General features: G+C 41.9%; 2 protein-coding genes across 2 annotated transcripts in view; both read right to left on the bottom strand.

Moving 5' to 3' along the window:
* Positions 1–723: 723 nt before the first annotated feature.
* LOC311428198 (ubiquitin carboxyl-terminal hydrolase 42-like) lies at positions 724–24,681 on the bottom strand (the record flags this gene model as incomplete). Its single annotated transcript, XM_084539734.1, has 16 exons — positions 24,576–24,681; positions 23,568–23,721; positions 9,899–9,990; positions 8,060–8,297; positions 7,110–7,310; positions 6,407–6,517; positions 6,145–6,247; positions 5,873–5,940; positions 5,646–5,716; positions 5,032–5,114; positions 4,002–4,113; positions 3,484–3,624; positions 3,189–3,289; positions 2,584–2,725; positions 1,622–1,903; positions 724–816 (listed from the first exon to the last, which is right to left on the bottom strand). Exons 4-16 carry the CDS (start codon positions 8,286–8,288, stop codon positions 724–726), a joined length of 1,737 nt encoding a protein of 578 aa, XP_084395860.1. The 5' UTR covers positions 8,289–8,297; positions 9,899–9,990; positions 23,568–23,721; positions 24,576–24,681.
* Positions 24,682–24,731: 50 nt separating this feature from the next.
* LOC311428197 (ATPase family AAA domain-containing protein 2-like) overlaps positions 24,732–26,842 on the bottom strand; it is a 43,360-nt gene continuing 41,249 nt past the window's right edge. The window contains exons 16-17 of the mRNA XM_084539733.1: positions 25,821–25,963; positions 24,732–24,764 (exon numbers count right to left, since the gene is read on the bottom strand). Coding sequence (XP_084395859.1) covers positions 25,941–25,963 — 23 coding nt within the window. The 3' untranslated portion in view covers positions 24,732–24,764; positions 25,821–25,940. The remainder of the gene's footprint in view (positions 24,765–25,820; positions 25,964–26,842) is intronic.

Raw genomic sequence — 26,842 nt, 5'->3', positions numbered from 1 at the left:
AATATGAGCCAGCAGTGTGCTCAGGTGGCCAAGAAGGCCAACGGCATCCTGGCTTGTATTAGGAACAGTGTGACCAGCAGGGCTAGGGAGGTGATCGTCCCCCTGTACTCAGCTCTGGTGAGGCCGCACCTCGAGTACTGTGTTCAGTTTTGGGCCCCTCGCTACAAGAAGGACATCGAGGTGCTTGAGCGGGTGCAGAGAAGGGCGACGAAGCTGGTGAGGGGCCTGGAGAACAAGTCCTACGAGGAGCGGCTGAGGGAGCTGGGCTTGTTCAGCCTGGAGAAGAGGAGGCTCAGGGGCGACCTTATCGCTCTTTTTAGGTACCTCAAGGGAGGCTGTAGCGAGGTGGGGGTTGGCCTGTTCTCCCACGTGCCTGGTGACAGGACGAGGGGGAATGGGTTTAAGTTGAGCCAGGGGAGTTTTAGGCTAGATGTTAGGAAGAACTTCTTCACTGAAAGGGTTGTGAGGCACTGGAACAGGCTGCCCAGGGAAGTGGTGGAGTCACCATCCTTGGAAGTCTTCAAAAGACGCTTAGATGTAGAGCTTAGGGATATGGTTTAGTGGAGGGCTGTTAGCGTTAGGTTGGAGGTTGGACTCGATGACCTTGAGGTCTCTTCCAACCTAGAAAATTCTGTGATTCTGTGATTCTGTGATACTATTAGTAGACAGATAAAACTGTAACGAACTTCCATAAAGTCTTGTCTTAATCAGACTGTGCTCATTTTACCTCATTTCCTCTGACAAGCTGTTCAGCTGGCTGGCTGTGAAGGACTCCGTGATGACTTCTCGATTGACTGAAGGCATAGCTCCAGGCATCTGCAATTAAAACGCACAAGTCAGCAGACAAAAAAATACTATTTGTAGTAGTACTGAGGACTAGTCTTGTCAGAATTTCTCCATTAAATGGTAAGCAAGACCGCTGTGAGTTGTATGCATTATCTACACTTCAAAGATAACCCCAACTCACCCCCCAAAATCTACTTTATGAAACTTAGGAATTTTTATCTCAGCTGAGCTTAAGTTGACAAGTTCTAATGTAAGCTCAGGTCTGCAAATTCTAAGGGGATAATACCACAAAGTCTTACGATCACATGTGTGCTGTGTTTTCTCAGTATTTCACCTGAATTAGGAACACAATAAACACTCCCGAATACATCGTAGGTGAGAAATTCTCGATGGAGCAAATCTATGTTTCAAGCGATCCATTTGTTTTAGAAAAGAACATCTCAGAAGGTTTAACAGGTTCAACTCGGCAAGTGGAATCATCAAGTTTCAGTCCGTTTTCTTTAGATTCATTAACTAACCTAATAGCACCATTTAGTGAATCTGTTTTTGGCAGCTCATGCTGGGATCTTCCTTTGTCAGCATTCTGACAGGAAGAATTGGAATGCTGCAATGTACGGACTACCTTTCCAACCAAAATTCCATTAGAGGACATTGCATTGCATTTCAAATTCCTTTGAAATAAGCCCTTTGACTCCTCCTCAGATTTTCCTGAAGATTCTGCACCATAAGGGACTGTGTTATCAGAGCTGAGTTTAGGATTTTCATTCACTGTTGGCTCCACAAAAATTTCATCAGAAACTTTTCTGTTTGTTTGCATTTGCTTCATTTGCATTACCGAATTTGTAATTGTGGATGAAGGAACAGCCTGGTAGAGATCTTCATCCTCCACAGCACTGCTAAGAAAGTCAGGCTGTGACACAGTCTGACGAGCAGGCAATTTATTGTGAATACTGATGGTGATCTTCTGTTTTCTTGACGTATCAGTCATTGAAGGCCTGGTAATTGCCTGGTTTTGAACACAGGCCATTGGTGGTGCTGAAGATGGCCTTTTTAGGGTGACACCAGTGGTCTTTGTGTCCTCTTTTATGGATCCATTTCCATTTAAACGGCTTGAATTCTGTATTTAAAAAGAAGAAATTGCAAGATGGATTAACGCAAACACTGCATGTAACATTTTGAAACACAAAACTCTCCTACTGAGTGTTTCTACAAATGGTCTTAACACCTAAAAAGAAAAACACACTGCCCTTTAAGGATAAATGCAAGTCCAATAAGCGTATTCAATTCCTGCTTTTGGTTTACTGCAGATTGGTATCAAATTAACATCATCTTTGAAAACCAGCCAAGCAACTTAACATTACCTGCTGCTATTCCCAAATATATTTATTTTCCCCTTTAAACATACCCTGAAAAGCCTGAAGTAATCGTTCTGGTGCTCAGGAATAAGACATTTAGTTTTCCCTGTCTTAGCTAAAGTGACGAGGATAGGAAAAACAAGTCCTCTTTTAAATGATTTGAGGATTAGTACACTCTGCTTAAATAGTCAAAGAGCGTAGCTCTCTGTGCTTTAGAAAGCTGTCTTGGAGCTATAAAGTAATGGAGTCGCATGGCTGCACAATTTAGCAGTAACCACTGTTTGAATGACTCTGGCTGTAGCATGAGGGCTGTGAAGAAAGCTGCAGCGTGGGAAGGAAAACAAAACTAAGATGCCGAAAACCAAACAAAAAACCCCACACCAAACCCCAAACCCACTAGCAGTTTGGTGCCGGTATCTGCCCTCCCGCTTCCCTGAATTACCTTAATCATATGAGGAAGAAGTCGTGGTCCCAGAAATCCAGCCTGCTTACTATTAGCCCCCTGCTGACCAGGAGAGAATGAACAGGGATAAGATGGTGCTGGCAAGTAAAACGCACGTTCTCCAAGTGTCAAATCATAGCGCCTTCAGAAAAGAGCAGTGATCGTAGTTTAGTTTTTCTTTCAGCCTACTCTTGGATTAAATCCCATCCTATCATTTTAGAGGAACAGCTCATACGATATGGAAGCCTTCTCTACAGAAGGCTTCGCCAAGACTACAGACTGAAAAGTAGAGAACAGTCTTCCTACTAAGACTATCACTTGCACAGCAATAATTCATTCTTACACCACAGATGACCTTCATTTCTCTCCTTCTCTAAAGTAGCCAGCTACAGATAACACATAGATAGCAATTTACACGAGTGCTGCAGTTTAAGGCCAAGCAACAAAAGATAATAAACGACACAGAGAATTTCAGGTTAGACAGAACTGAATTAGACAAATAATAATCTTCTCCCGGGATAGCAAGAAAAACACTTGCAAAACAGAAAAATATCAATAACAGGAAAGTAAATCTCTTCTGAACACATTTTAAGATTTGTTATTACCTGATATAAAAAAGTATGTAAGCTTGCTGACCAAGAACTCTTTTAATGTCAGTATGCACTACTTTAGCATCATTCATCTGATACCAAAGTCCATTACCAGCCTGCAAATAAAGACAACGATTTCTTTAGGTGAATTGCACGTTTTCCAAATGAAATCACGGATAGGAACAAAATACACACATGTCAAATAAAAATATAATGAAATCTTTTTCCCTAGAAACAGTAGCTGCTAGTCATGCTTTAATTGGTTTGCCAGCACAACCTTTACCCTGTTAGAAATGCTGTTGACTTCTACCTTTACATAGCATATATAGTGTCCTGAGTGACAGCTGACACCGTGATGTACCAGCACCGCGTATAAGGCATAGAGCAGTGGTTCTCCCATTGACTGCGACATGTAGGCTCTCAGGTCCAAATACTCCGGATATTTCACCTCCTAAAGAGACACCAAGAAGATAGAAAAATTATCCCAGAGTACTTCGTGGACTAGCCAGAGAAAAACACTTCCAAAAAACACAGACTAGAATTGATTTCTAGAATATATTTCTAGAATATATTTCTTGATTCACTACAAATAAGTCTTCCCATAAACAACGGTTAAGACTAGAAGTTGCAGAGAACTGTTTCCTGATGAATCAGCCTTCTCAGAGGAAAGCATATGCTTCTTGTCAAGCGGGAACTTTATTGATATTAAGAGAAAGAATAAGCCATAGTCGTTAGTCTACAATTATTGTCTGAAAATATTAACAACTTTCAGCTTTGGGGGATGTCCCATTACACAATGATATAGTTGCATTACAGTGGTAAATATACCTTGTTGATCTTTCCACCTGTGAAATCTGCAAATCTTTTCAATGATATTGTGAGAACCTTGGAAGAACGGTGTATGGTAAATCTCTTGGATGCAGGAACCATCTTTTTACACCTTAAAAACAAGCAGAGAGAAGTGTTTGAAGGCATCTTCTTTTTTCGCCCCCAAAACAAACTCCTTTTAATGTCTCACGCATGCCTATGCTATTTGAATGATATTTACTTGCATAACAGGTTGGTCTTTTTTCTTTTCATAAACCCATGCACTGCGTGTCAGGTTTGTTAATACACAGAAGAAGGTCAATTTTCCCAACAACTCAGAGCATAGCGGGAACAGGAATCTCTCACAAAAGGGTATGACCAGGTTGGATGGCAAGGTACCATTTCTTGGTCTACAAAAGTGGCTATTTGAACTCCAGTCCTGGATACATTCTCTCAGCTTTCAAGGGAAATACAAATACTGAAAGCGGAACGAGAGAGCCTTGGTCCCCAGGACTAGAAATTGCAAATAATCTCCAACATAGGTCGACTATCAACATCAAAAATACAACAGAAGCACATGGTCATTCTACAGGAGGGAGACATTTAACAGTAGGAAGTCTTCATGTACTGAGCTTGTCTGGAAAGACACTGAAACCATCTGCCATCCTTTGAAACAAAAAAGTTCAGTTTGACACATTGCCCGCTCCAAGGTAGGACCTACGGTGTAAGCAGTGAAAATTAGCCACTAGCCCAGAGAACAATGGAAACTGGGCAGTTTACATCAAGAAAAGTACTGTCGAGAGCTAATAAATAGAAAGAACAAAAGTAGCTCTTTTTGAATTCTGATGGCAAAATACAAGCCAGAGAATTGCAAACCCATAGGGAATGCCTATGAACAAGACTTCCCCCCTCCAAGGAAACAAAAACCCAAGTCTTTTATAAACTTCCACAAAACTTGTAAGTAGATCCAAAGTTTAGAGGTAGTCCAACAGAGTCATGCAACATAGAAAACTGACATCTAGGATTAAGACCTAATTCGTCAAAATCTTACTCGCTACATTTATAGCAATTCTCTCCATCCAGCTCTTCAGGTTTCACAAAGAGTTCCAGAGCTCTGCTAACAGACGAAACCGCCTAGAGCAGCGAGAAAGAAGAGCGTAAAGTCACCGTAATTCAGAATTCCAGAGACATACTAGTAGTTTATAAGAGAATCTTACTAACATACTCAAGCGATCTACTAGGAGCACTGTCAAGAAGGAGGCAGAAAGAGCATGCTCAGCATTGACCTCACCTGGAAGGCATTTGACTTTGGAACAAATACTTTTCCAGTAGCCTAGACAGCATCTACAGTGTACTTTGTCATCAATACTGGGGACAAATTCATCAGTCTAACAATTAGATGTATATTGAGGTAGAACAACAAAGAAGTATGACATCATTATAATTTTTGCAGAAAGAGAATTCTTTCCCCTTAAACCCAATGCAAATGTGGAGACTATTTACATGGGTTCCACGGAAGGACAAAGTCCAATCCACTTCCTTAGCACCACCAAGCTCTTACGTTTTAACATTATATGTGGTTTGGTTTTTTAAGTTAAACAAGTTTAATTTAGAAAGTTATGCATGTACTTAAACATCATGAATTATATTTAGAAAACATCTTACCTTTATATCCAAAGTGATATCAAGAAATGCCTCATACGTATCCGAAACTGCTTTGCAATTCAAGCACTTCACTGGAAACAAAATATAAATGCTTAACATTATGTGAAGGAGACTAACTGTCCAAATTCAAGTTGTTGACAGATACTACTTCAGACAAACTACAGACTGCTTTACTACCGACAAAAGACACAGATCAGTTCTAAGGACAGGAGTATTTTTTCAAGTACCTCTTGATCTTAGAAATCCTCCAAATATTTGATGAATGATGGTGGTAGCTTGAGAAGATCTGTCCAATCTGGAAATAAATTATAATCAGACCTCAGAAGATTTAAGGCACAGAGTTAACTCTTCAAAGAGTTTGATGAAAACCAAGGATGATGTAGACTTTCGTTGCTGATAGTAAATAAGGCACTAAAAGGTGCTAGAGATCATTTCTGAGAGTAAATAAAGGACTAGAAGGTGCTAGAGAATGTATGAAAGTGAACTTGTTTATGCTTACTCGGTGCTTCCGTTCAAGCACGCTTCCTGCATAGCATCAACAGTATAGCGCAAGAACTCGTGTGCGTCTTCTTGACTGCCAAAACGGAAATGTTGTCCTATTCCTAAATAAGAAGATGATAGTATTGACCTCATTTAAAAATGAAATCATTCTTGTATTTCTAAAATCTCTCTTCATTTGAGTGTTAAAACCACTTAGACACATCAAATAATTATTTGAAGATTACAAGCTATCGAAAAGAAACACATCTGAAGCCACTTACGACTGAGATTACTGATAACATGCGTAGGCTCGATGGCATCAACAGTGCAACGCAGGGCCTGGTTAATGTGAGTCTCCATCGTGCACATCATGCAAAAATCTTGTTCACGACCTGAAGAGTGAAAGAACAAAGCATCCCAGTCCAGCGAAATATCCATACCTACAAACATCTAACTACAATTTAAACTATAGATACAATATCCACTCTCCTTGCTACATTCTATTCTCCCAAGATGCCAATGTCCCAACAGTCTCGTAACATTTCATTTCACACAACTTGACAGAAGAAAAATATCCACTAAGCCTGTATTCAAATGCATTTTGTGATGAGAAATCTAAAAGACTACTGCAAAGTCGCAGTTGTAAAGGCTGACAGGAATGTGAACTCCACAGGCTGCAAAATGTATTACTCTCTAAAATTATTACTAAATGCATTACTGTCCAATGCACTTCATTATTCCCATGAAGCAATAAATGATCCTTTAATAAATAAACAAACAAACAAACAAACAAATAACTAAATAAATAAACCATGGTGCATTAATTGCACTCCATATGCTATTCGGAGCCCACTGCTAATACAGTGCTCAAAGCCAGCTGCTACAGGTAAAATCAGGCAAATAAGCTTATCTCACAGAATCACTGCTGTTCTTTCACCTTCAGAGCTATCCAACAGATTCAAAATACTGTTAGAAAGTACTCACATGACTGGCTGTGCTCAAGAGAAAGCATGTAATTGGCAAGTGGGGGTGTGTAGGTCAAACACTGCAGAGTAGCATTAAGAAAACATGTGTTGCCAAGATTGTACAGGCCAACTCCAACACTTTGTGTTTCTCGCCAATCCATACAAATCTTCTCAGGTGGAAAAAGAATGCTCTGTGGCGGAGCAATTCCATCATTAACGACTGCAAGAAAGTTAAATTTAAAAAGAGATCTTGTTTGTTTGTTTTGAAGAAAGGTATTTAAAAAAATACTATTCTGCAGGAGCACCTAGAGGAGCTAGCTACAATCCAAACCAGAAAAACTGACTGCAGACAGCTTTAATACCACCAAATTCAAATTGGCTGGTCAACACAATGTTTTGGGGAAAAAAAAAAAACAAACAAACAAACAACTTTAGTCAACCATTTTAATTTTTCTAAGGCAAGGCTAACTGCCATTCTGTTTGTAGCACCTAATGCCAAGGTCCTCTCCATCTATAATCTTTAACCTGATTAACTCAACTACTGTTTTTTTCCTTATTATAACTTAAACCACAAACTTAGACTTGAAATTATACGGTAAAAACGTAAAAACTAGGAACTAGGAATGACGGTACCCCTACAGATACCAGATCTTTTCCTGAGCAATGTTATCCTTCAAAAAACCTGTGAAAAATGGAAGCTGTGAATAGCAACAATCAAACACTTTTCTTTGCAAAACAGAAAAGACATGGAGGAATCTGTGCATTACAAAAAGCTCCCCATATTTCTCTGTTGACTGTAAATATATCAAAATTAATTTCTGTAACATCAGTCACTTCAGTTGCCTTAGGGGATTCGCTTTTGAAGTCTTTGTTCACAGTAGTCCCCTTCTCTATCAGTGCAACAAGTAAGAACTGCATTTTCTACTTTTGCTTTGAAGACAATGGAGGCAGGATAAAATGCACACTTACTTAGATCTCTTGGGGCAAAAGCCTTAGAATTTTCAGATGATCTACAGTAAATAGCACCTCCACGTCCTTGGGCCACAGAGACTTGGCTTGAATCTTCTGCAGGCACTATCCGGCCCCAGTTGGCGGTGCGTGACATCAGTATTTTAGGACTTGGTTTCTTGGATTTGCCAGACCGCCTTGAAGAGGGCTTTTTAGGCTTTGAAGATTTGGGCTTCTTAGCTACGGTCATTGTTCACATCTGCGACAGAGACAGAAGTTCTGGTTGACGTAAGACTATCAAGAAGCATTCCAAGAAGAAAAGAGTAACAGAAGTCCTGTCACTTAATCTCAAAGAAACAGCCTTAAGAACTAAATCGCTGGTATGAATGATTTAAAAAGAATCCCCAAACTAAACACACAAAGTGAAAATTTCCATCTAAACTCTATCAGTATTACTTTTCGCTTCTGCAGAACTAGTGGCTGATGCCATTTCTTTCCCTTCCGTAGGATTTTAATCCATTACAACTCTGGAGTCTTTTTAATATAAAAATGTAGAAGACATTCTCTGAGGGGAATCAGTTATTTATTGATTTCCGGAGTTGCGCAATTATCTGTTAATTAGTACCTATGATCTAATAGATAATTATTGCAATTATCTATTGCTGGCATTAGTAACGGAACACTATTACTTCACTGCCTGCGTTTTTCTGTTTCGTCTGCACAAAGGTACCCAGAACTCACTGCTACTTTTCTTCTGTCTTTCCAGGGCTCGCCCTCTACCTCACTGTCTACTGCACCAGTCATGAGGGGTTTGTTGTGATTCTATAATGAGCCTAGCTTTTAAATACACCTTTTCTGGGCGTCACTTGGTGACGGCAAGTTAATTTGTGAGGGCTCCTCAGTCTACATCATGCGGTCGCTTTTTCCAGGTGAAAAAGCGGAGCCGTAAGTGGCAGTACACCAAAGCCCTGGCATGTTGAGATCCAAGAGGAGAGATGTTTGGCCCTCCTTTTCACTCCTGGGAACCATATACCTCAAAACCCACAGAGGATGGGCTATATCTCAGAGAAATCTTGGGAAAGGAGAGCATGAAGAGCATGTTTGCAAATTTATTTCTCCCTGGGCTTCTTCTGCTTCTCCAAGAAAGACAAGTTTGAATATAACTTTGGCAGCAGTACTTCTGGTGTTTTACTCCTACCACATTTAAAACTCCTACGAAAAACTGAAAAGTTAGACTAAAAAGCAGCTCTTTCCGTTCTACTTTCTAAAGTTGCACGCTTTCCTCATGCAAAACAACAGGGGAATGTAAGCTAGAAACGGAAATGCTGAATGTAAAACAAAACAAAACAAACCTCAGCCCTCCAGGACAAAAGCCAATAACTGCTACAAAGTCCTTTTTAAAATGCTGATTAGGTTTCAAGGTGATACCGCTTTAAATGAGCGTAGTTGTGTGTCCATAGGCAGAAGCTGAATAATGACAGGATGAACTTCTATACTTCATGTTTTGTTACTGTCTTACTGTAGCACACAGGGACTTGTTACCTTTAGGGAAACCACTAACCTCATGGAGGGTTTAAAACATAAGCTAGTTTGTTATACCAAAATGACGGAGAGAACAAAGCATAAAGTGCTTTCAGATTTCTAGCACGCCTTGATTGCTGTCCATTAAACTTCAGACACGTTAAACAAAACACAGTAAATAAGAAAACTCCTAGTCCCACAGCTGGCAAATTGTGTGCAGAGGTTGTAATTAGAACTTTTTTGCCTTGACGTTTTACATTTAAAATTGATTTTAAATCCATTCTATACACACTTTCCATTCCTGAAAAAACAATACGCAAACCTGACAAATGCATTTACATGAGAAATGAAGTCGTCCTTGTCCGATTGGAAGACTAAGGTGACAGCTCCTGGGCTCAGGGATAAGCTCCGATCTTCACCAGTGACAGCTCCTTTTTTAGGATTGAAAGGGAAAATGTTTCAGCAACACATTGGAAACATACTTAAGGGACAAGAAACAAAATCAAGACTGCAGTGAGAAGGAGAACAGAAAAACAATACTGGGGGGAAAGGAAAGGAAAGGAAAGGAAAGGAAAGGAAAGGAAAGGAAAGGAAAGGAAAGGAAAGGAAAGGAAAGGAAAGGAAAGGAAAGGAAAGGAAAGGAAAGGAAAGGAAAGGAAAGGAAAGGAAAGGAAAGGAAAGGAAAGAAGAAAAAAAGAAAAAAAAGGGAAGGGAAGGGAAGGGAAGGGAAGGGAAGGGAAGGGAAGGGAAGGGAAGGGAAGGGAAGGGAAGGGAAGGGAAGGGAAGGGAAGGGAAGGGAAGGGAAGGGAAGGGAAGGGAAGGGAAGGGAAGGGAAGGGAAGGGAAGGGAAGGGAAGGGAAGGGAAGGGAAGGGAAGGGAAGGGAAGGGAAGACCTTGATCTTTATACTGACCAATGAGATAAGCCTTACACATTTTTAAGTTTATTTTTGACAACTGATTGAGGTGTTACCAGGTATTAAGTACGATTCAAGAGCAAATATTAACACTAGAAAGAAGAAATCCGATCCACCACCACTGTTTCAAAATACATCCCTTTCTCATTTGGAGATGACGTCTCTCTGGCAAGATAGTAGAAAAACTGTAAATACCGATAGAGCTTCCTCTCCCGATGTTCCATATACATACCGATGCTGTTCCTACACCTACGCTCTGAGCATAAATTTATGTTGACATGAGTGACAAGAGAGGGTGTTACTCCTCTCTTTGTTTGCCTTGAGAGACACACCTCTTGTCCATGGAAAAGTAAATTCAAGATTCCAGATCAGTTAAGACAGTTGCTATCCCCCCATTCAGAGTTCTGCAGCAGCACTCTTCAGATGTGTTTAGCAGTCTCTTTAGAAAATGTTATCACTTAGGACCTGCTTCTCAGTAGGTCCACATTTGGCCTCCGCTTAGCAGAGAGTCAATCCCAGTTTAAGCTTTCGTACAAGAGCCCCTTCACGAAACGGAGTTGAACCCTGACATAACTGAGTTGAACCTTTAACCTTGAAGCTTCCTTAAAGAAGAAAGCAGCACCCAGGCCAGGAAATAGAAATTAATCGTCACTTTACCCTGAAACGCAGTGGGCTATTCTGTGCTGGCAGGATTGCTGCCGGGCTGGCCGACGAGGCGGCGGGCAGCTCCCTGGGGCCACAGGGCCTGGCACAGGGAGCCGCCGGGGGTCTCCAAGGTCCGGGAACAGCGGCAACAGCGGCAACAGCAGGGACAGAGGGGACAGCAGCGACAGCAGCAGCCACCTCAGCCGGGGCCGTCTCCACAACCGCCACAACGGCCTCGGAACGCCGCCGAACTCGGAGCTCCAGCGTGACGCCTTTTGAACCTGGCCGCGCTGCTCATGGCTAAAACCAGAGCGTTTCCTCCGGCATGTGTTTACTGTCGGTGCCGGATCGGCCCTCAACCCGAGCTCTCCCTGCCGGGAGGGCTTTGGGGTTGGGGTTTCCCTCCCGCCGCCGCCGCGGGCAGGCCCCGCGCGCAAGGGGTCTGCGCTGGGGAGCAGCATCTCACCCACGGCGAGAGACCGAGGGCACGACATGAAAAAGCCCTGACACGAAAAAGCCACGACATGCGGCCGAGGCGGCGGGGAGACGGCTCTGAGGGAGCTGCCACTTCGCCTCGCCGTCCTCCCCTCCCGGGCCGCCCTGCCGAGCCCCGTGCGCCTCACGTGCTGCACTGAGGGGGTGGCTGGCTACTGAGACAGCTGCCCAGGGCACTGCTCATGGCACCGAGCCTGACGGAGGTCGACAAGTGTTGAACAATGCTCTCAGACATCGGGTCTCACTTTGGGGTGGTCCTGTGTGGAGCCACGAGTTGGACTTGGTGATTATTGGGAGTCCTTTCCACCTTGGGATGTTCTCTGATTCTAGGTCAGCAATCCAGTAGCTGATGAGAAGTGTGGAGTCATTCAAAGGGAAGAGAGAGCACAACACTTCTCGTTTGCAGAAGCGGCTATTTGGTAACCAAACCGATGATTCCTTTGCTTCTAGAGCAACTAACAGCAGGGATCCGCTTTACAATAGAGGGAAAAGAGTCGTTGGCATGTCATGTGATGTAAGCTTCAAATCCCAGAGGATGATTTTTTTGGAACTTTATTCAGCTGAAAACACGGAAGCCTTGCTTCTGCTTGTGTTAGTTACAGCTCCAGTTTACTTTGGTTGGGAGGGAAGGCATTCCAGGCTAATGTGCTGTACCTGTTCCTTCAGCTCATTGTCCATAAACGGAGGAGCAAACGAAATCAGTTTAATCTCCATTAAATGCAGCAGACAAAGCGGAGTAGCGGGCGATCTAGCACTTAATTTTTCCTGTAAGCAGGAAACCCAGAACTGAACAACACTTTTCAAATCTTGTCCTGCAGTAAATGACCAGCTGAGTGAAGCTTGCATTTAGAGGATGTGCTCCTACAGTAGATGGAAATAGCTTTTCCTCTTCACAAGTGCAACTGAGTGGTGGACTGGCAGCTACGTGGTTAACTAGTTGTGCCAAAGGGGTTGTGTTGAATGCACAGAAAAATATGCAGGAATAAATAAACAGTAGAGGGTTGTCTGTAGGCATGACACCGAGTACAGATGTTGTCTGCAGGTTCGTGCAGAGTGCACCGCGCCAATAAGCACCCAGAGTTGGAATGCACACGAAGGTCTTTTAATTAGATAATTACTTATAGAACTCTGCAGAGTCAGGTACTTGGCCATCTTTCGCAAAGCAAGCACACCTCTGACTCGAATCGCCGTCATTTATACACAGGAAACTTGTGAAAACTCTCTCTTTGGCTCCTTTGGATTGGTTATTACAGCTCACCTAACTTATCTCAACTGAGCTTGTGCATTACTAAGTTTTCCCCTTCACTAAATATCACGAAGGCACAAGAACCTCATCACAGCGCTGAATCCATCCCCTTGGCTTCCTCAAATGGCCTTTTGCTCTTTGCTTTCTGTGGCAGCATAATGAAATGAGGCAGCAGGTTCATTACAGTATGCTCCAAATGCTGTTTTATGTAATGTTGTTTGCAGCGCTGTAGTTTGCTTCCTTACTGCCAGTTTCATCACCTTCTATAAAGCTTAATTCAATTGTTTGTTGATTACCTCTTTGGATTAGTGCATAAATCTCAAATTGAAGCTGCTAGAAGCATTGGTAGGGCTACAGATGTCACAAAACTTTGTCTCTCTATTTTTGTGTCCTTATCTGGGGTTACACTGGAGTAAACCTTTGCTGCTGTTGTAAAGATGTTCAGGAATGAGAGGAGAAGGCTTCATGCTCATAAAACTTCTACAGAATTGTTTAAAAAGAACAAAAAGAACAACTATGGAGAGAATTGTATATGTCTACTCTAAGTTCTATATCCTCTTTCAACTAGAACATGTATTACTCTGCATTACTTTGGTGTTTGTCAAATTACACGAAGAGAATAAATCTCTGCTCTATTTAATGTATGAGATATTATCTGAATACTGCCAGGACCATGAAGGTTTCTATTTTGAGGCATCTCTTTAAATAAACCACATTTCGTACTTTGGAAGCAAGCCAAACAGAAGTGGTTTTGACTCAAGTTTTTAAGCCAGGATCTGCCTTAGAAGCAGTTGTGTTGACCTCTGCCTCTTTGCCCACATTCCCAGCTCCTGAGAAGTCCTGAGACTTATGGAGATTATGGTTTGCTTTCATAACTTGCAAAGTGCTTTTCTCACCTCTCCTATGCCATCTGAGTGTGGGAAGCTCTCACGTTCATTTTAGGTTTTCAACATGGATCTTTAATGTCTTAGTATACGTTACTTTAAATGTTTTTTCCTTTCAAAGGTTATACAGTTCTATTATTCAACTAGTTTTCCAGGTAAAGGAAATTATATGCTATATATAGAATTAAACACAGAGGAATATTGATAATAAATTGAGATGGCATCAGCAAATGATGTGTAGACTTGTTTACAACTAGCTTTTTTTTTTTTCTCTGTCATGCTTTTATGTGTTTTTACCTCCCCCCCCCCTTTTTGCCTTCCTTTTCGTTATTTTTTTTCCTTACTTTTTCCTTCCTTGCCTTTCTGTCCAAGTTGCATGTTCTGTCTTACATGGTTTCTGCTCCATTTTCCTTCTGTGACCTCATGAAGGCAGAATAGAAAGCCATTAATATTAACATGTTGTCTGAAGTTTGTGATGTACACAGGAATTCAGAAATGAGCAATATCAATTTCCCAGCTATTATTGAATCGGAATTTACAAAAAACAAATACACTTGACATTTTCATCATATTTCTTTCTTAATTAAGTTTGTTGAATGCCTTGGTGCAATTTTATTTATTGGAAAATTACAAAAAGCATGTATGGAGATCATGAAACTTCTGCTTGGTCTTCTGAGACTCAAGATGCAACTACCTTCTACAAATTACACTTGGATAGGGCTATTTTTCTACCTCCTTTTTCTACATATCAGCCTTGCTTGTTTGGTGACAATGGCAAGAGCAAGTGATCTACTCTGGTGCTGCTGTTTCTTGCTTGTGCAGATGGTCACTTACTTTTGCTGGGGACTGTGTCTACAAGGCCAGTCTTCTTCTGAGAATTGATGAGGTTTCGGTAATAAACATGCCTTGATGTAATACATAAGGATTTAAATGTATATTAAAATATACTGACAAATAAACCCCTTAAATTACTTGAAGAGAAGGATTTTTGAAATCTGATTTACACTTCCTACTTGTAATGTGGCTAGTGTTTGTCATCTGACCCTTATCAGCTGATGAGAGCAACCTGTCCACTTTGCTTACATTTTCAGTCAGTTTATGGTCAAGTTTCATTGTCCCTTGTGTACATACCATCAAGGTGTCACACCACCATAGCAGCAAAACCAGGAGAGTGTTTGCTTAAAAGTATGCATCCTTTTGGAGTTCCTCCTCCAACTCTCATAACCATTTTTTGTTGACTCTGAAACTGGTTTTTTTACTTTTTAATAAACCTTTTATTGGGTGTAAGTTTTGCTTGGTGGTGTCCCTTTAAATACTACACTCTGCCTAAATAAAAGATGAGAAGACAGATGTTGAATGAACGTTCATTGATTGTTTTCTGATTGCTACTTCAGGTGTCTTTCTTCAGCCATATAGAATGGCCATATGGGAAATCAATAGTGATGATCTTTATTATAAAGTACCAGAAGCGAGGTGCTTCACCTATACATGTTTTTGGGGAGGGAGAGGGATCAGAACCCAATTAGAAAATGCATGAAACTGACAGAGCACAATGTTCCTTTAAAATTGCTGAGGGCTGCAAAATGAACAGAAAGCTTAATGAAATATTCAGACATTTGCATATTCTGTATGTAAGTTAATCTCAGAGTTGGAGAGGTCCACAAATTTAGTACATCTTGCTTCATTTTTGTATAAAATGCTGGTAGTTGTATGCTTTTACGTGTGAAATTACAATAATTAGTGAGAAAGGCATTGGAAAGTTCAGTAAGTTCAATTATAAAGAAGTTATTGGAATTGATTCTCACTGAGTAAGCAAATAAGCCAGGGTCTGATTTGATCTCTCTGATACTTCTTGTTATGTTAAGAATGACAGGTTTTTTTATTTTTATTTTCTTACTATTTACTTTTGAAAGAGTAGGAGTAACAATTTCAAACTCTTCAAATCATACTAAAAGGCTTCGCAGCAGACATGCAAGATAAGACAAAAAAATTCAGTCATTGAGGAGATAATGGGTTTGGGTTTCGGATGGTTAACTGTAGTGTGTGCCTAAGTTAAATGTATAGGCTACACTTGCAGAAGCAGCCATCTGCACTAGGCAAGAAAGTGAAGTTCTTTATCTACCTGCCCAGGCGGTGCAGCACAAGCTGCCACTGCTTCTCAGCTCCACTGAAATCTTTGTCAGTGTATCTCTACCCTCCTGCGGCAGCTGCAGATTTGTTTGCAATGTTTATTTTGGCATTTCTTATTTTGGTCCCCCAAAGAAATCAAGCAAAACTTGTCTCTAGCCCATATTGTATTATATGGGAAGAGATGCCACTTCTTTCTTACCCTAGTCATATTTTATGATTCGTCAAAGGTTTGGTGCAGTCGTAGATCTGGTTGTACTTCACCCTTTGATTAAAGACAAGTCTTCCACATCACCAATTCCATTTCAGTCTCCAGATTCTTAACATTTAGATATGTAGGGCAAAAAATAACCTCTATATCCTGTTGTAAAATCCAGGAACTGTTTCATTTTATTTTGCCTTTTATCTGACTTTTTTTTAAATCTTTAACAATGCCTGTGCTGTAAAAAGCTATATGGAACTTTCTGCATGTTTATCATATATTTATCATCTCAGAGGGGTAAAAAGTCATCTAGTTCATATTAACTGAACTCTGTGGTTCCCTGTGGTCAACAGCTGGATGACAAGACATCGAGTGTACATTAGGCAGCTTTCTAATTAAACATCTTCATTGCATCTAAAACACATAGTAGCACTTCCTTGCTAATAAAGTACACTGCAGTCAATTTGTTGCAGATACCGCATTGCCACTCCTATTCCAGACCTCTTACAGTCTGTTGCAAGAGTAGGATACAAACATAATATGTTGTAAAAAGTAACATTTAGCTGTGATTTTGCAAAGTGTTATGCTATTTGTTTTAAGTGTCATGTAATTATCAATTCATTTACTACCTATTGTAATGCCATGAATCATAATGTATGTATTTGCATAATAGGTAGTATCACATGAGCTCAATTATAATTCAGTATTAGCTAAATGTACCATGAAAACAAAATGTTTCCCATAAAGGTAGGCTGGGGTTGATATATAACCTGTCTCATACATGGTGTATCACAAAAGCTGTCAAGGGAAATTGTTCCATTTGTGGACTTGCTCTCAGAGGGAACTATTTTGCAGCTCTGAACTTCATATATTTCCTCTTCCACCTCCAACCCCCCATATTTAAATGCTCTGTGGCCATGTCAACCCTGTAGATGAAGTTATTGCACACAGCATGCTCAGAAACTTGTCCTTGCTATTTAGTTGATATGCCAGTGCTCTGCTAGCTCGTATCACAAAACAGTCTCTGCCCAAAAGACTGGAATTATTGCTCCAGTGATACTCTGAGACCTTCACACACTGTACTGGGTGACTGGGGACTTGTCTCCAGAGGGCTGCCTGAGCTCTGTGTAGGCTTTAAAACTCTTTGATGCCAGACATAACTTCTTTTTAAATAAAAAGGTCTCTAAAATGACATCTGCTCCTTCTCGGAATAGGAGTCAGCTCTACCTCACCGTGTTGCAGAATTTGATATGAACAGTCTCCCAGCTGCATCAGTTACTTGGTTTGCTCAAGTTACGTTGCCTGTGCTGTCCACCACTTACTGATTATCACAGTCAGTTGTCACTTCTCTCCCTACTGTGTTAAAAGCAAGGTCTTCCTTTCAAAACCAGACCCAGTCCATTGCATATACCCTAGCTTGAAGAACTGCCTGATGTCCCTTTAAGTAAAGAACAATGTTATCAGCAGTCCCTGGTTTCTGTACAGCCTGGCATTGCAGATCCTGCTCTACCTCTCAGTGTTTCTAATGGGTGATCAAAAGTGATCCACCAGGGATACGCCACTGGGGAGGAAATGGCTCTGTACTTGCATTAGTCATCATTGGCAGTTCAGCTACCAGTATTCTTTCTCCACCTTTCCCCTTCTTTATCTTAGAGCTGCTTCTCCTACCCCAAATCCTCTCTGCTATATCCTATAGTTTAATATGCTTTTATTACATGAAGATTTATGTAAGCTGATATGAAGCACGTATTACTTTGCATATAAAATAAGTGGTCCCTTTCAGCTTTGGTTTAATGTGTTTTGAAGACATATGGTCTTGCAATAGCAGAGTGGGTAGAATAACGCAAATGTGAGGAAAAGCCAGTTTCTGAGATGAATGGCTCATACCACTCATTTGGTTCACTTACAAGTTCAATGTTTTCCGTTGCAGAAGCAAGAGTTGCTCGTGCGGTTCCAGTTGCCTTGCAAATGATTGTTGTGTGAACTGCTGTCTATAACAGATGTGTCTAATCCCACTTCTCACTTTTAAAAGTATCCTATTTCAGTACAGAATGTGAAATGCTCACTTTCTGGCTAGTCTAGTTCTTTTTTTACTTGTTGCCTTCAAGTTAAATTAAATATACTGATATTGTTGAGGAAACAAGAGAGTTATTTTCCCAAATATAGTATAGTTAATGGTGCCTCGAGGATTATTTAGCCTGATCTACATTCAGGAGACAGCACTGCAATGGCAAAAGGCTAACACAGCTGGCAAAACTTAATTTGTTTGGACTCATGTCACCATCGGCTTTAAAATGTGACAGGAGAAATACATCGTAGGAATTGATGAAGTAGTGACACATTTGCACAATACTACAACTCTTTACAGTCACTTAGGGCAGTGCAAATGCTCCAGTGTTACTACTGGGAATGGTGCAATGTTGCTGCTGGATTTATGTAAATTTAGAGTATTAAAAAGTGAAAGACTAAACGTGTAAGTATTATAAATGTTACAAGGGATCTGTATGATATTCACATAACAGACATTCCTGCTAAATGTATTGTTTGTAGTCCCCTTAACTGGGAAAAGCACTGGACCTGACAGAAGGGAGTTGTCTATGTACATATACACAGGCTGGTGTACCTGGCACTGGAACTATACTTCAGTAAGAAAGTTTTTCCAATGCCTGTATATGCACTAGGCCAGTTTGTCAGATAGTAGCATCTCCAAAGAAAGTTGCTGTTCTGAATTTGAAAGGAAATGCTTTCTGTTTAATGGAAATATCAATTTATGTTTTCATAGTTCTCTTTGGCTTAGTGCTAACTATCAGACAGGAATTTCTGGGCTTTGTTCCTTAATATGAAGTTTGCAAATAAGGATTAAGAGAAAATTAAAAGCTAATGTGCACATGAATTTCTCAGGGGATTATTCCGTGGTGTTTGTATTCTTTATAAGGTTTCTGTTTTAAGCATGTATCTTTGAAATGCACCTTATTTTTATTTTTTGTTCTTGTTTTGTTATAAGTATCCTTTTTATAGGACAACCGCTTATTCAGGTTAATCACAGTTGCAAGGATCCTACTATGTAGGAATCAAACTTACTGGATGATTGCATTTGCACAGCAGATGTAGTACTATCTTACGTAAGACTTACAAGTCTTATGAAGAGCAGCTGAGGGAACTGGTGTTGTTTAGTCAGGAAAAGAGGATGCTCTTCTCCAGAGGGAAGAGACCTTATTGCTCTCTACAGCTACCTGAAAGCAACTAGTGGAGAGCTGGGGGTTGGCCTATTTTCTCTGGTAATTAGTGATGGGACTAGAGGGAATGGTATCAAGTTGCACCAGGAGGCGTTCAGGTTGGAAATTAGGAGAAAGTTCTCAGAAAGAGTGGTCAGGCATTGGAACAGGTTGCCCGGGGAGGTGGTAAAGTCACCCTCCCTGGGTGTGTTTAAGGAAAGGATGGACGTGGTGCTTAAGGATGTAGTTTAGTGGGTGATATCAGTGGTAGGGGGATGGTTAGACCAGGTGATCTTAGAGGTCTTTTCTAACCTTAACGATTCTCTATTCTATGATTACAGAGGAATACCAGGGGGGAGGGGGAACAGGAGAGGGGACACACACACCGAATCCCACATTAGCATAGATTAGCATTTTGACAGGTGTGATTTTTAATGTGCTAATGACCCTTAATGAGAAAAAGGTTACTATAGGTCAGTCTGGAGCTGGTGTTCTCCTTCCTGTTTTTTCCCTTTTAGCCCTTCTCTTCCTTGCTTCTGCTAGCTCAAGGCTACCTGTCTCTCTCCTTCTTTATTTTCTCACCTAAAAGACTGCACAAGCTACAGGCCTCCCTATTTGCTTCAACATTTCCTTGGTTTTGTTTTTGTTTTTGTTTTTTCCCAGCTCTGGGACGACACAGGTGTGGTTTGATATTTGCCAGTATAGCTAAAACTCACGCCAGTCTGCTCACGCACAATAAGTAGTAAGATTTAAGGACTGGTTTCATCGGCTTCTTCCATACTAACATCCTTCTTATGTTTTAGATATGCTGTAGTTAAATCAACACTAAGTTACTACTTGTGGAGTAATCGCCTTAAGCGACTGGCTATCGGGGGAGGTCCCAATCGACTGGCGGCTAGCAAACGTGACGCCCATCTACAAGAAGGGCCGGAGGGCAGACCCAGGAAACTACAGGCCTGTCAGTTTGACCTCAGTGCCAGGAAAGCTCATGGAGCAGATCCTCCTGAGAGTCATCATGCAGCACTTGAAGGGGAAGCAGGCGATCAGGCCCAGTCAGCATGGCTTTATGAAAGGCAGGTCATGCCTGACGAACCTGATCTCCTTCTATGACAGAGTGACGCGCTGGGTGGATGAGGGAAAGGCTGTGGATGTGGTCTACCTTGACTTCAGCAAGGCTTTTGACACCGTCTCCCACAGCATTCTCCTCAAGAAACTGGCTGCTCTTGGCTTGGACTGGCGCACGCTTCATTGGGTTAGAAACTGGCTGGATAGCCGGGCCCAAAGAGTCGTGGTGAATGGAGCCAAGTCCAGTTGGAGGCCAGTCACTAGTGGCGTCCCCCAGGGCTCGGTGCTGGGGCCGGTCCTCTTTAATATCTTCATCGATGATCTGGACGAGGGCATCGAGTGCACCCTCAGTAAGTTCGCAGATGACACCAAGTTAGGTGCGTGTGTCGATCTGCTTGAGGGTAGGAAAGCTCTGCAGGAGGATCTGGATAGGCTGGACCGATGGGCTGAGGTCAACTGCATGAAGTTTAACAAGGCCAAGTGCCGGGTCCTGCACCTGGGGCGCAATAACCCCAAGCAGAGCTACAGGCTGGGAGAGGAATGGTTGGAAAGCTGCCAGGCAGAGAAGGACCTGGGAGTGATGGTGGACAGTCGGCTGAATATGAGCCAGCAGTGTGCTCAGGTGGCCAAGAAGGCCAACGGCATCCTGGCTTGTATTAGGAACAGCGTGACCAGCAGGGCTAGGGAGGTGATCGTCCCCCTGTACTCAGCTCTGGTGAGGCCGCACCTCGAGTACTGTGTTCAGTTTTGGGCCCCTCGCTACAAGAAGGACATGGAGGTGCTTGAGCGGGTGCAGAGAAGGGCGACGAAGCTGGTGAGGGGCCTGGAGAACAAGTCCTACGAGGAGCGGCTGAGGGAGCTGGGCTTGTTCAGCCTGGAGAAGAGGAGGCTCAGGGGTGACCTTATTGCTCTTTACAGATACCTTAAAGGAGGCTGTAGAGAGGTGGGGGTTGGCCTGTTCTCCCACGTGCCTGGTGACAGGACGAGGGGGAATGGGCTTAAGTTGAGCCAGGGGAGTTTTAGGTTAGATGTTAGGAAGAACTTCTTTACAGAAAGGGTTGTGAGGCATTGGAACAGGCTGCCCAGGGAAGTGGTGGAGTCACCATCCCTGGAAGTCTTCAAAAGACGCTTAGATGTACAGCTTAGGGATATGGTTTAGTGGAGGGCTGTTAGCGTTAGGTTGGAGGTTGGACTCGATGACCTTGAGGTCTCTTCCAACCTAGAAAATTCTGTGATTCTGTGATTCTGTGACTAGGCATCATAAGCACACCTCCATCCCAAAAGCTACCCGCCTCCAAGGTGCAACCACCCCTCACTGAGCACGCCCTCGGAATTTCTCAGAGCCTTTAAACGCAAGTGAGATCATTTCTACCAAGCACAACCAAGATACGCATGACTAGAGTCACTCAAGCTCCACCTTAAAGATAGAAAATAATATCAATTGCTTTAAGAGAAAGGGCATGTTAGGGAAGATACTATCAGGAAGGATTCCTTCTGACATCACTCGACAGGCTGAGCCTCTCACTCCCCCACCCCCACTCCACTGGGACGCCGTGGGGTAAGATCTGAACGCTTGCTTATACCAGGCGTCTCTGTGGAATCTTAGAAATCTCTAGAGTTTTGATGCTTTTTCATGTCTTAATACCTAGGCTGTGTACCTGTGCATTTCATGCATGCTAGCTTGCTTTTGCAGACGGTGAATTTATCACTGACAATCCAAAGAACCTGTGTACCTGTCGCCGTAAGAAATTGCACTTAATTGCATTCTTCCTAGCTGTGAGAGTTCTCCTTGAATGCGACTAGAGCGAGGCCGTACTGCATTGTTGGTGAATCCGTGACCGTGATAGTTCAGCACCCTGAATCCGACGGGACCCATGACGGTCAATCGGCTACACCCCTTAACGCGACACTACTAGACGAAGAAGATGACAGGGCTTGCATGCACTGCATTAGGCTTTGCATGTGAAAACACCCCCAAATAATTTCACGTGCATTTAACGTTTTTAAAGGGAAAAAAAACAGGAAGGTGTAGTCTCTCTGTAAGCTACAGCCCTACATAGTTAAGGCATCAGCATTCATTCCTTTGCTTGATAGCAAAGTATGAACATACAGAAGAGTTAAATATTTTCTTTGCATTCTTAAAGGCGATTTTTCAGACTTGGGCTGTTTCTTTGGACCCTGCTGCTTCTGTTAGTACTCATTTTTTCACAAACTTCTTGAACCTGAGCCGTGCCTACTGAGCCAACGAATGCTTTGATGACACAGTATTTTGTCAAAGCAGTTTTGCTTCTTGGAGCTACAGAAGCAGCTCTGGCTACGTGATAGGGAATTGTGCTGCATTGGCAAAACCAGACTTAGCTACAGACTTACAACACTTGCTAACTCGATCTATTTCAAATCTCATTTTAACTTTAAAGGACAATCGGTTTTGTGGCTCCTGTCTTACTAATTTGCCTTGTTTTGCATGGAAGGGCAGCCTGTGAATGTTTTGCTTTATTGCATGCTTCAAAAAAAAGGCTGAGGAAGAGACTGGAGGAACCTTTTCTATTCTATGGACTTTCCCCCGAGAGTGTGGAATTGCAGGCTACTTGGATGAATGTTCGAATATGAGTAAGGGAGCAGACCTCAGCCAAAGGAGGTGGAATCCTTGCTTAATAGTAAGTATCAGTGTGGGGACATCTTTGCTTAACGGGAGCCGTTTAAACTCTTCATAGAAACAAAATAAGCTGGACATCTTATGCTTGGAAAGCAGTATGGTTACACAGCGGCTAACATAATGACTTGAGTCTTCTGCTCTGTAACTTCAGGTTTTGTTTTCAAGAAGTGCATACATCAGTTTAAGCTTTGGACAAGGAGATTTGCAATGCAAATAGTGATAAACCAGAATCAGCGGTGCTGACGAGTGTAATGGTGAAATGCAGCAAATCAAGTATTCCTGGAGAAATGTGAGATTACAAAACTAGCAAGCCATGAAGCACTTTTGTTGTTGTTGTTGTTTTTTAAATCAATTCTTATATGCTGAAATAGCACCTTCAAGAAAATCTGTTTATCTAGCCAGGTAACGGTGTCTCCCTGTAAACAGGAAGGAAATGCCAGGAGCAGCCATACCTCTTTGCTGTCAAAATAAAGAGCAAGTCGAGGCCAACATCATGCCATAGTGCAAAGGCTTGCTAAGAAAGATCATTCTAAGAGGTCTGCAAGAAAAGATGACTTACTTTGTCATAAGTTTGTCAAATAGAATGGACGAGTTAGTAGTCGAGTACCGACTGTGTCCGACTCTACAGCTGCGGCGCAGCTCCAAGTCCCTGTTTTCTCCGTGGACTCGTCTCACAGTTTTTGCACCAGCTCTACTCCTCAGTGTTCTGGTGACTGAAACGCAGAAACAAAGGATTTTGAAACAGTGAAGATGGGATTCTCCTTATTTCACCGTTGCTCTTGTAAAATGGAAACAGACAAACAAAAAAGGCACCCTGAAGTGGATTGAGTTTTCTTTACATTTCAGGTCAGAAGTTGGTGTCACAACCACTGCATTCCACTTCTTTATCGCTCTGCACGTTTAAACTGTCTACTTAAAACTGGGACCTGTAGGGAAATTTTTAAAGAGACTGAAAGCTAGCCAGACAAAAACAAACGTGCAACTTTTGTTCCATGCAGGAGGGAAATCTACTCCAGTTATTTCTGTCTTGGAAAAGTGAGAACAATCAACACCTTTCTCTAAGGTGTTTTCACTCCATTCATGTCAAACTGTATCTAACAGTGCTCAAAACAAACACTATGACATTGCAAGCCTCTTCCTAAGAGGTGTATGTTTGATTACTCTGTTTATGCATGCAGCACTTCCATTTCCTGCATTAGGATCTAACAGCTCAAGGAGGGAAGAATCGTTTCAAGAGAAACACCCAAACACCAGATAACTCAAACTTGTGCTTTTTAGAAAAAAGCCTGCCCATTGTTTGCCATACAGCACCCTTTGGCACAGGTTTGTTGCTTGCACTGTCATTAAAAGAGCCAAGAGGACAAGGGGAAGGGAAGAGCTACACCACTGTGCTGCTAGGATCACAGCTAAGGTTTACTTTTGTGCTTGCCAGCTATAAAACTGAGTTTGAACTTATCAAGTATTGATTTACTTTGCACAATTAGAACAGTTTGCTTTGTGCCTACCAAGCTGCAATTCACACTGCTCCCTCCCCAAGGAATTCATAAAATCTCCTATTTGCACCTACCTCTCTTCACAGAAAAGTCACTGAGGAGTGAATTCAGCTGACTACAGAAGGCTTTGGGGCCAAATGAAAGCCATGGAGTGACCAAGTGCCATCCTCTTCAGTAACCAGTAAATAGGTATCCCGGGGACTTACAGCCACTTACCTGTGTTATATTCTTTTTTTTGTTCCAATTTTGGCTTTCTCAACTGCCTACATTAAGAAAGAGGACAGGGCAGAGAAGGGAGAAAAGACTTGTTGTATTAGACCCATCAAGGATGGGAAATTTCACCGTGTTTACAAGCCAGTGCTCCATGGTATACAAAGAGAAGCCTGTAGGCCTCACGCAGGATCCACATCCCAAGTCTGTTGCGTGCCATATACACGCGGTTCTGTATGTACCCACATTTCCTAGCTTGCTCATGTTGAATTCTCAAAATTATGAGCAATAGCACCCAAGTGGAAAAGATACATGTCCTGGTTTCAGTTAGGACAGCGTTAGTTCTCCTCCTAGTAGCGGGTAGGTTGCTATGTATTGGCTTAGCATGTGTGAAAGGATGTTTAGAAGAGTGCTGATACCACCCCGATGTTTCAATTGCTGCAGAGCAGTACTTACAACAAGCCAAGGACCTTTCGGTGTCTCACTGTCCTACTGGAGATCAGAATCGGCGCACAGCAACAGCTGCGAGGGGACAGACTCAGGATGGCCGACCCCAACTGGCCAAAGAATTCTATGCCTTATGGCAACACGCTGCACCATGGATAGGGCGGGGCAGCCGGGCTGCTAGGGGTTATGCTGGGCACTGGTCAGCGGGTAGTGAGCAACTGCATTGTACATCACTTGTTTTGTACACATTACTAGTAGCAGTACTATCATCATCATCATCATCATTATTATTATTTTCCTGTCTTAATAAACTGTCTTTATCTCAACTCGCGGGCTTCACTGTCCCGTTTCTCTCCCCCATCCCAGAGAGGGAGGTGGGAGGGTTGCAGAAGGGCTGTGTGGTGTTTAGCTGCCGGCCGGGTTAAACCACAACAACACCTCAAAGGGGTTGGGGAAAAAAACAGGTTTTTTTTAGAAAAGCAGAAGACTTTCACTGAGAAGAGGGATTCTAGTTTTAAGGTACTGGTACGCCATCAGCATGCTCATAGGCCTCTGCTGATTTTAGCCGGAGGTTTATCAGGCCACAACTCACTGCACATGCTTTCTCTCTTGCTTTTCAATCTACAAATCGAACAGAGATTGAACATATAGAAATACAGTACCTTGAAAAGCATCTTCTCTTGACATTTCCCCTCAGTATCGCCATACTTTCTTCAAAGCTGGAGACTGAACACCGCAGGATGCTTTTGCTCATTGATCTTAAACGGTGTCCGTTGAAACATTCAATACTGGGAGAAGAATAATCCTACGGAAAGAAGGAAACAAGAATATATTTATGTGAACCACGTAGATTCAGATAAAGAAATTCTGCCTCACGCAAGTTTAATTGACCCTCCTGACTTGGTAGTGGGGCAACTAATGGCAGGCAGACACTGAAATGCTGCTGTGCTCAAGAAAAACCTGGAGAGAAAAAAAAAAAAAAAAAAAAAAAAAGCTTTCAAAACTAAAGCTTCCCTTTCCCCACCGTTTTCTTGTGGATAACTTAAGCTTAATATCCTTGGCAAAAAGATATTGCAGCAAAACCTTTCACATAAACTTAGTGTTTCGTGAAAAACTACAACAACAAAACATTAAATTCAATTGGAATTTTTTTCAATAAATTCAATTGGAATTTAAATTCAAAACTTTTAATTCAGTTGAATTTAAATTAAAAAAAATAAACTAATTAATTTAAATTAAAAAAATTTAAATTCAATTGACTGTTCAGAGGAACAGTCAAGCTTGACATTATACATCCTAGAATTAAAATCTAGTTTGAGTTTTTCTCCCATCTCCAGACCTTGCTAAAGATGCTTATTAGGAGCTCTGTCAAAAAAAGTGTAAGGCTTGTTATATCAAAGCTTCGAACCCTTCTTACTGCCCTTGACCTTCTTCACATTGCTGGTCCTACAAGGGTGAGTACTATCATTTTTAGTACGGGAGGGAAGCTGTGATATCCTTGAGTGGGGGGTCGTTCTGTTTACAAAATGAAGTTCCAGTAAGAGTACATCAAATGAACCAACTTTCTTTGAACTTTAATTCATCACTATATTGAATGAATGACCTCTGGATTTCTCTCTCCCATTTGGAAGTCAATTTGAAAACAAAATACCTCTGCCATAAAGAGCCAGGCATCAGAGACACC

The sequence above is a fragment of the Aythya ferina genome, assembly GCF_964211825.1.
Source record: "Aythya ferina genome assembly, contig: HAP1_SCAFFOLD_36, whole genome shotgun sequence".
Taxonomy (NCBI): domain Eukaryota; kingdom Metazoa; phylum Chordata; class Aves; order Anseriformes; family Anatidae; genus Aythya; species Aythya ferina.
The sequence above is the reverse complement of the archived record's forward strand: the minus strand, read 5'-3'. Positions and strand labels throughout refer to the sequence as shown.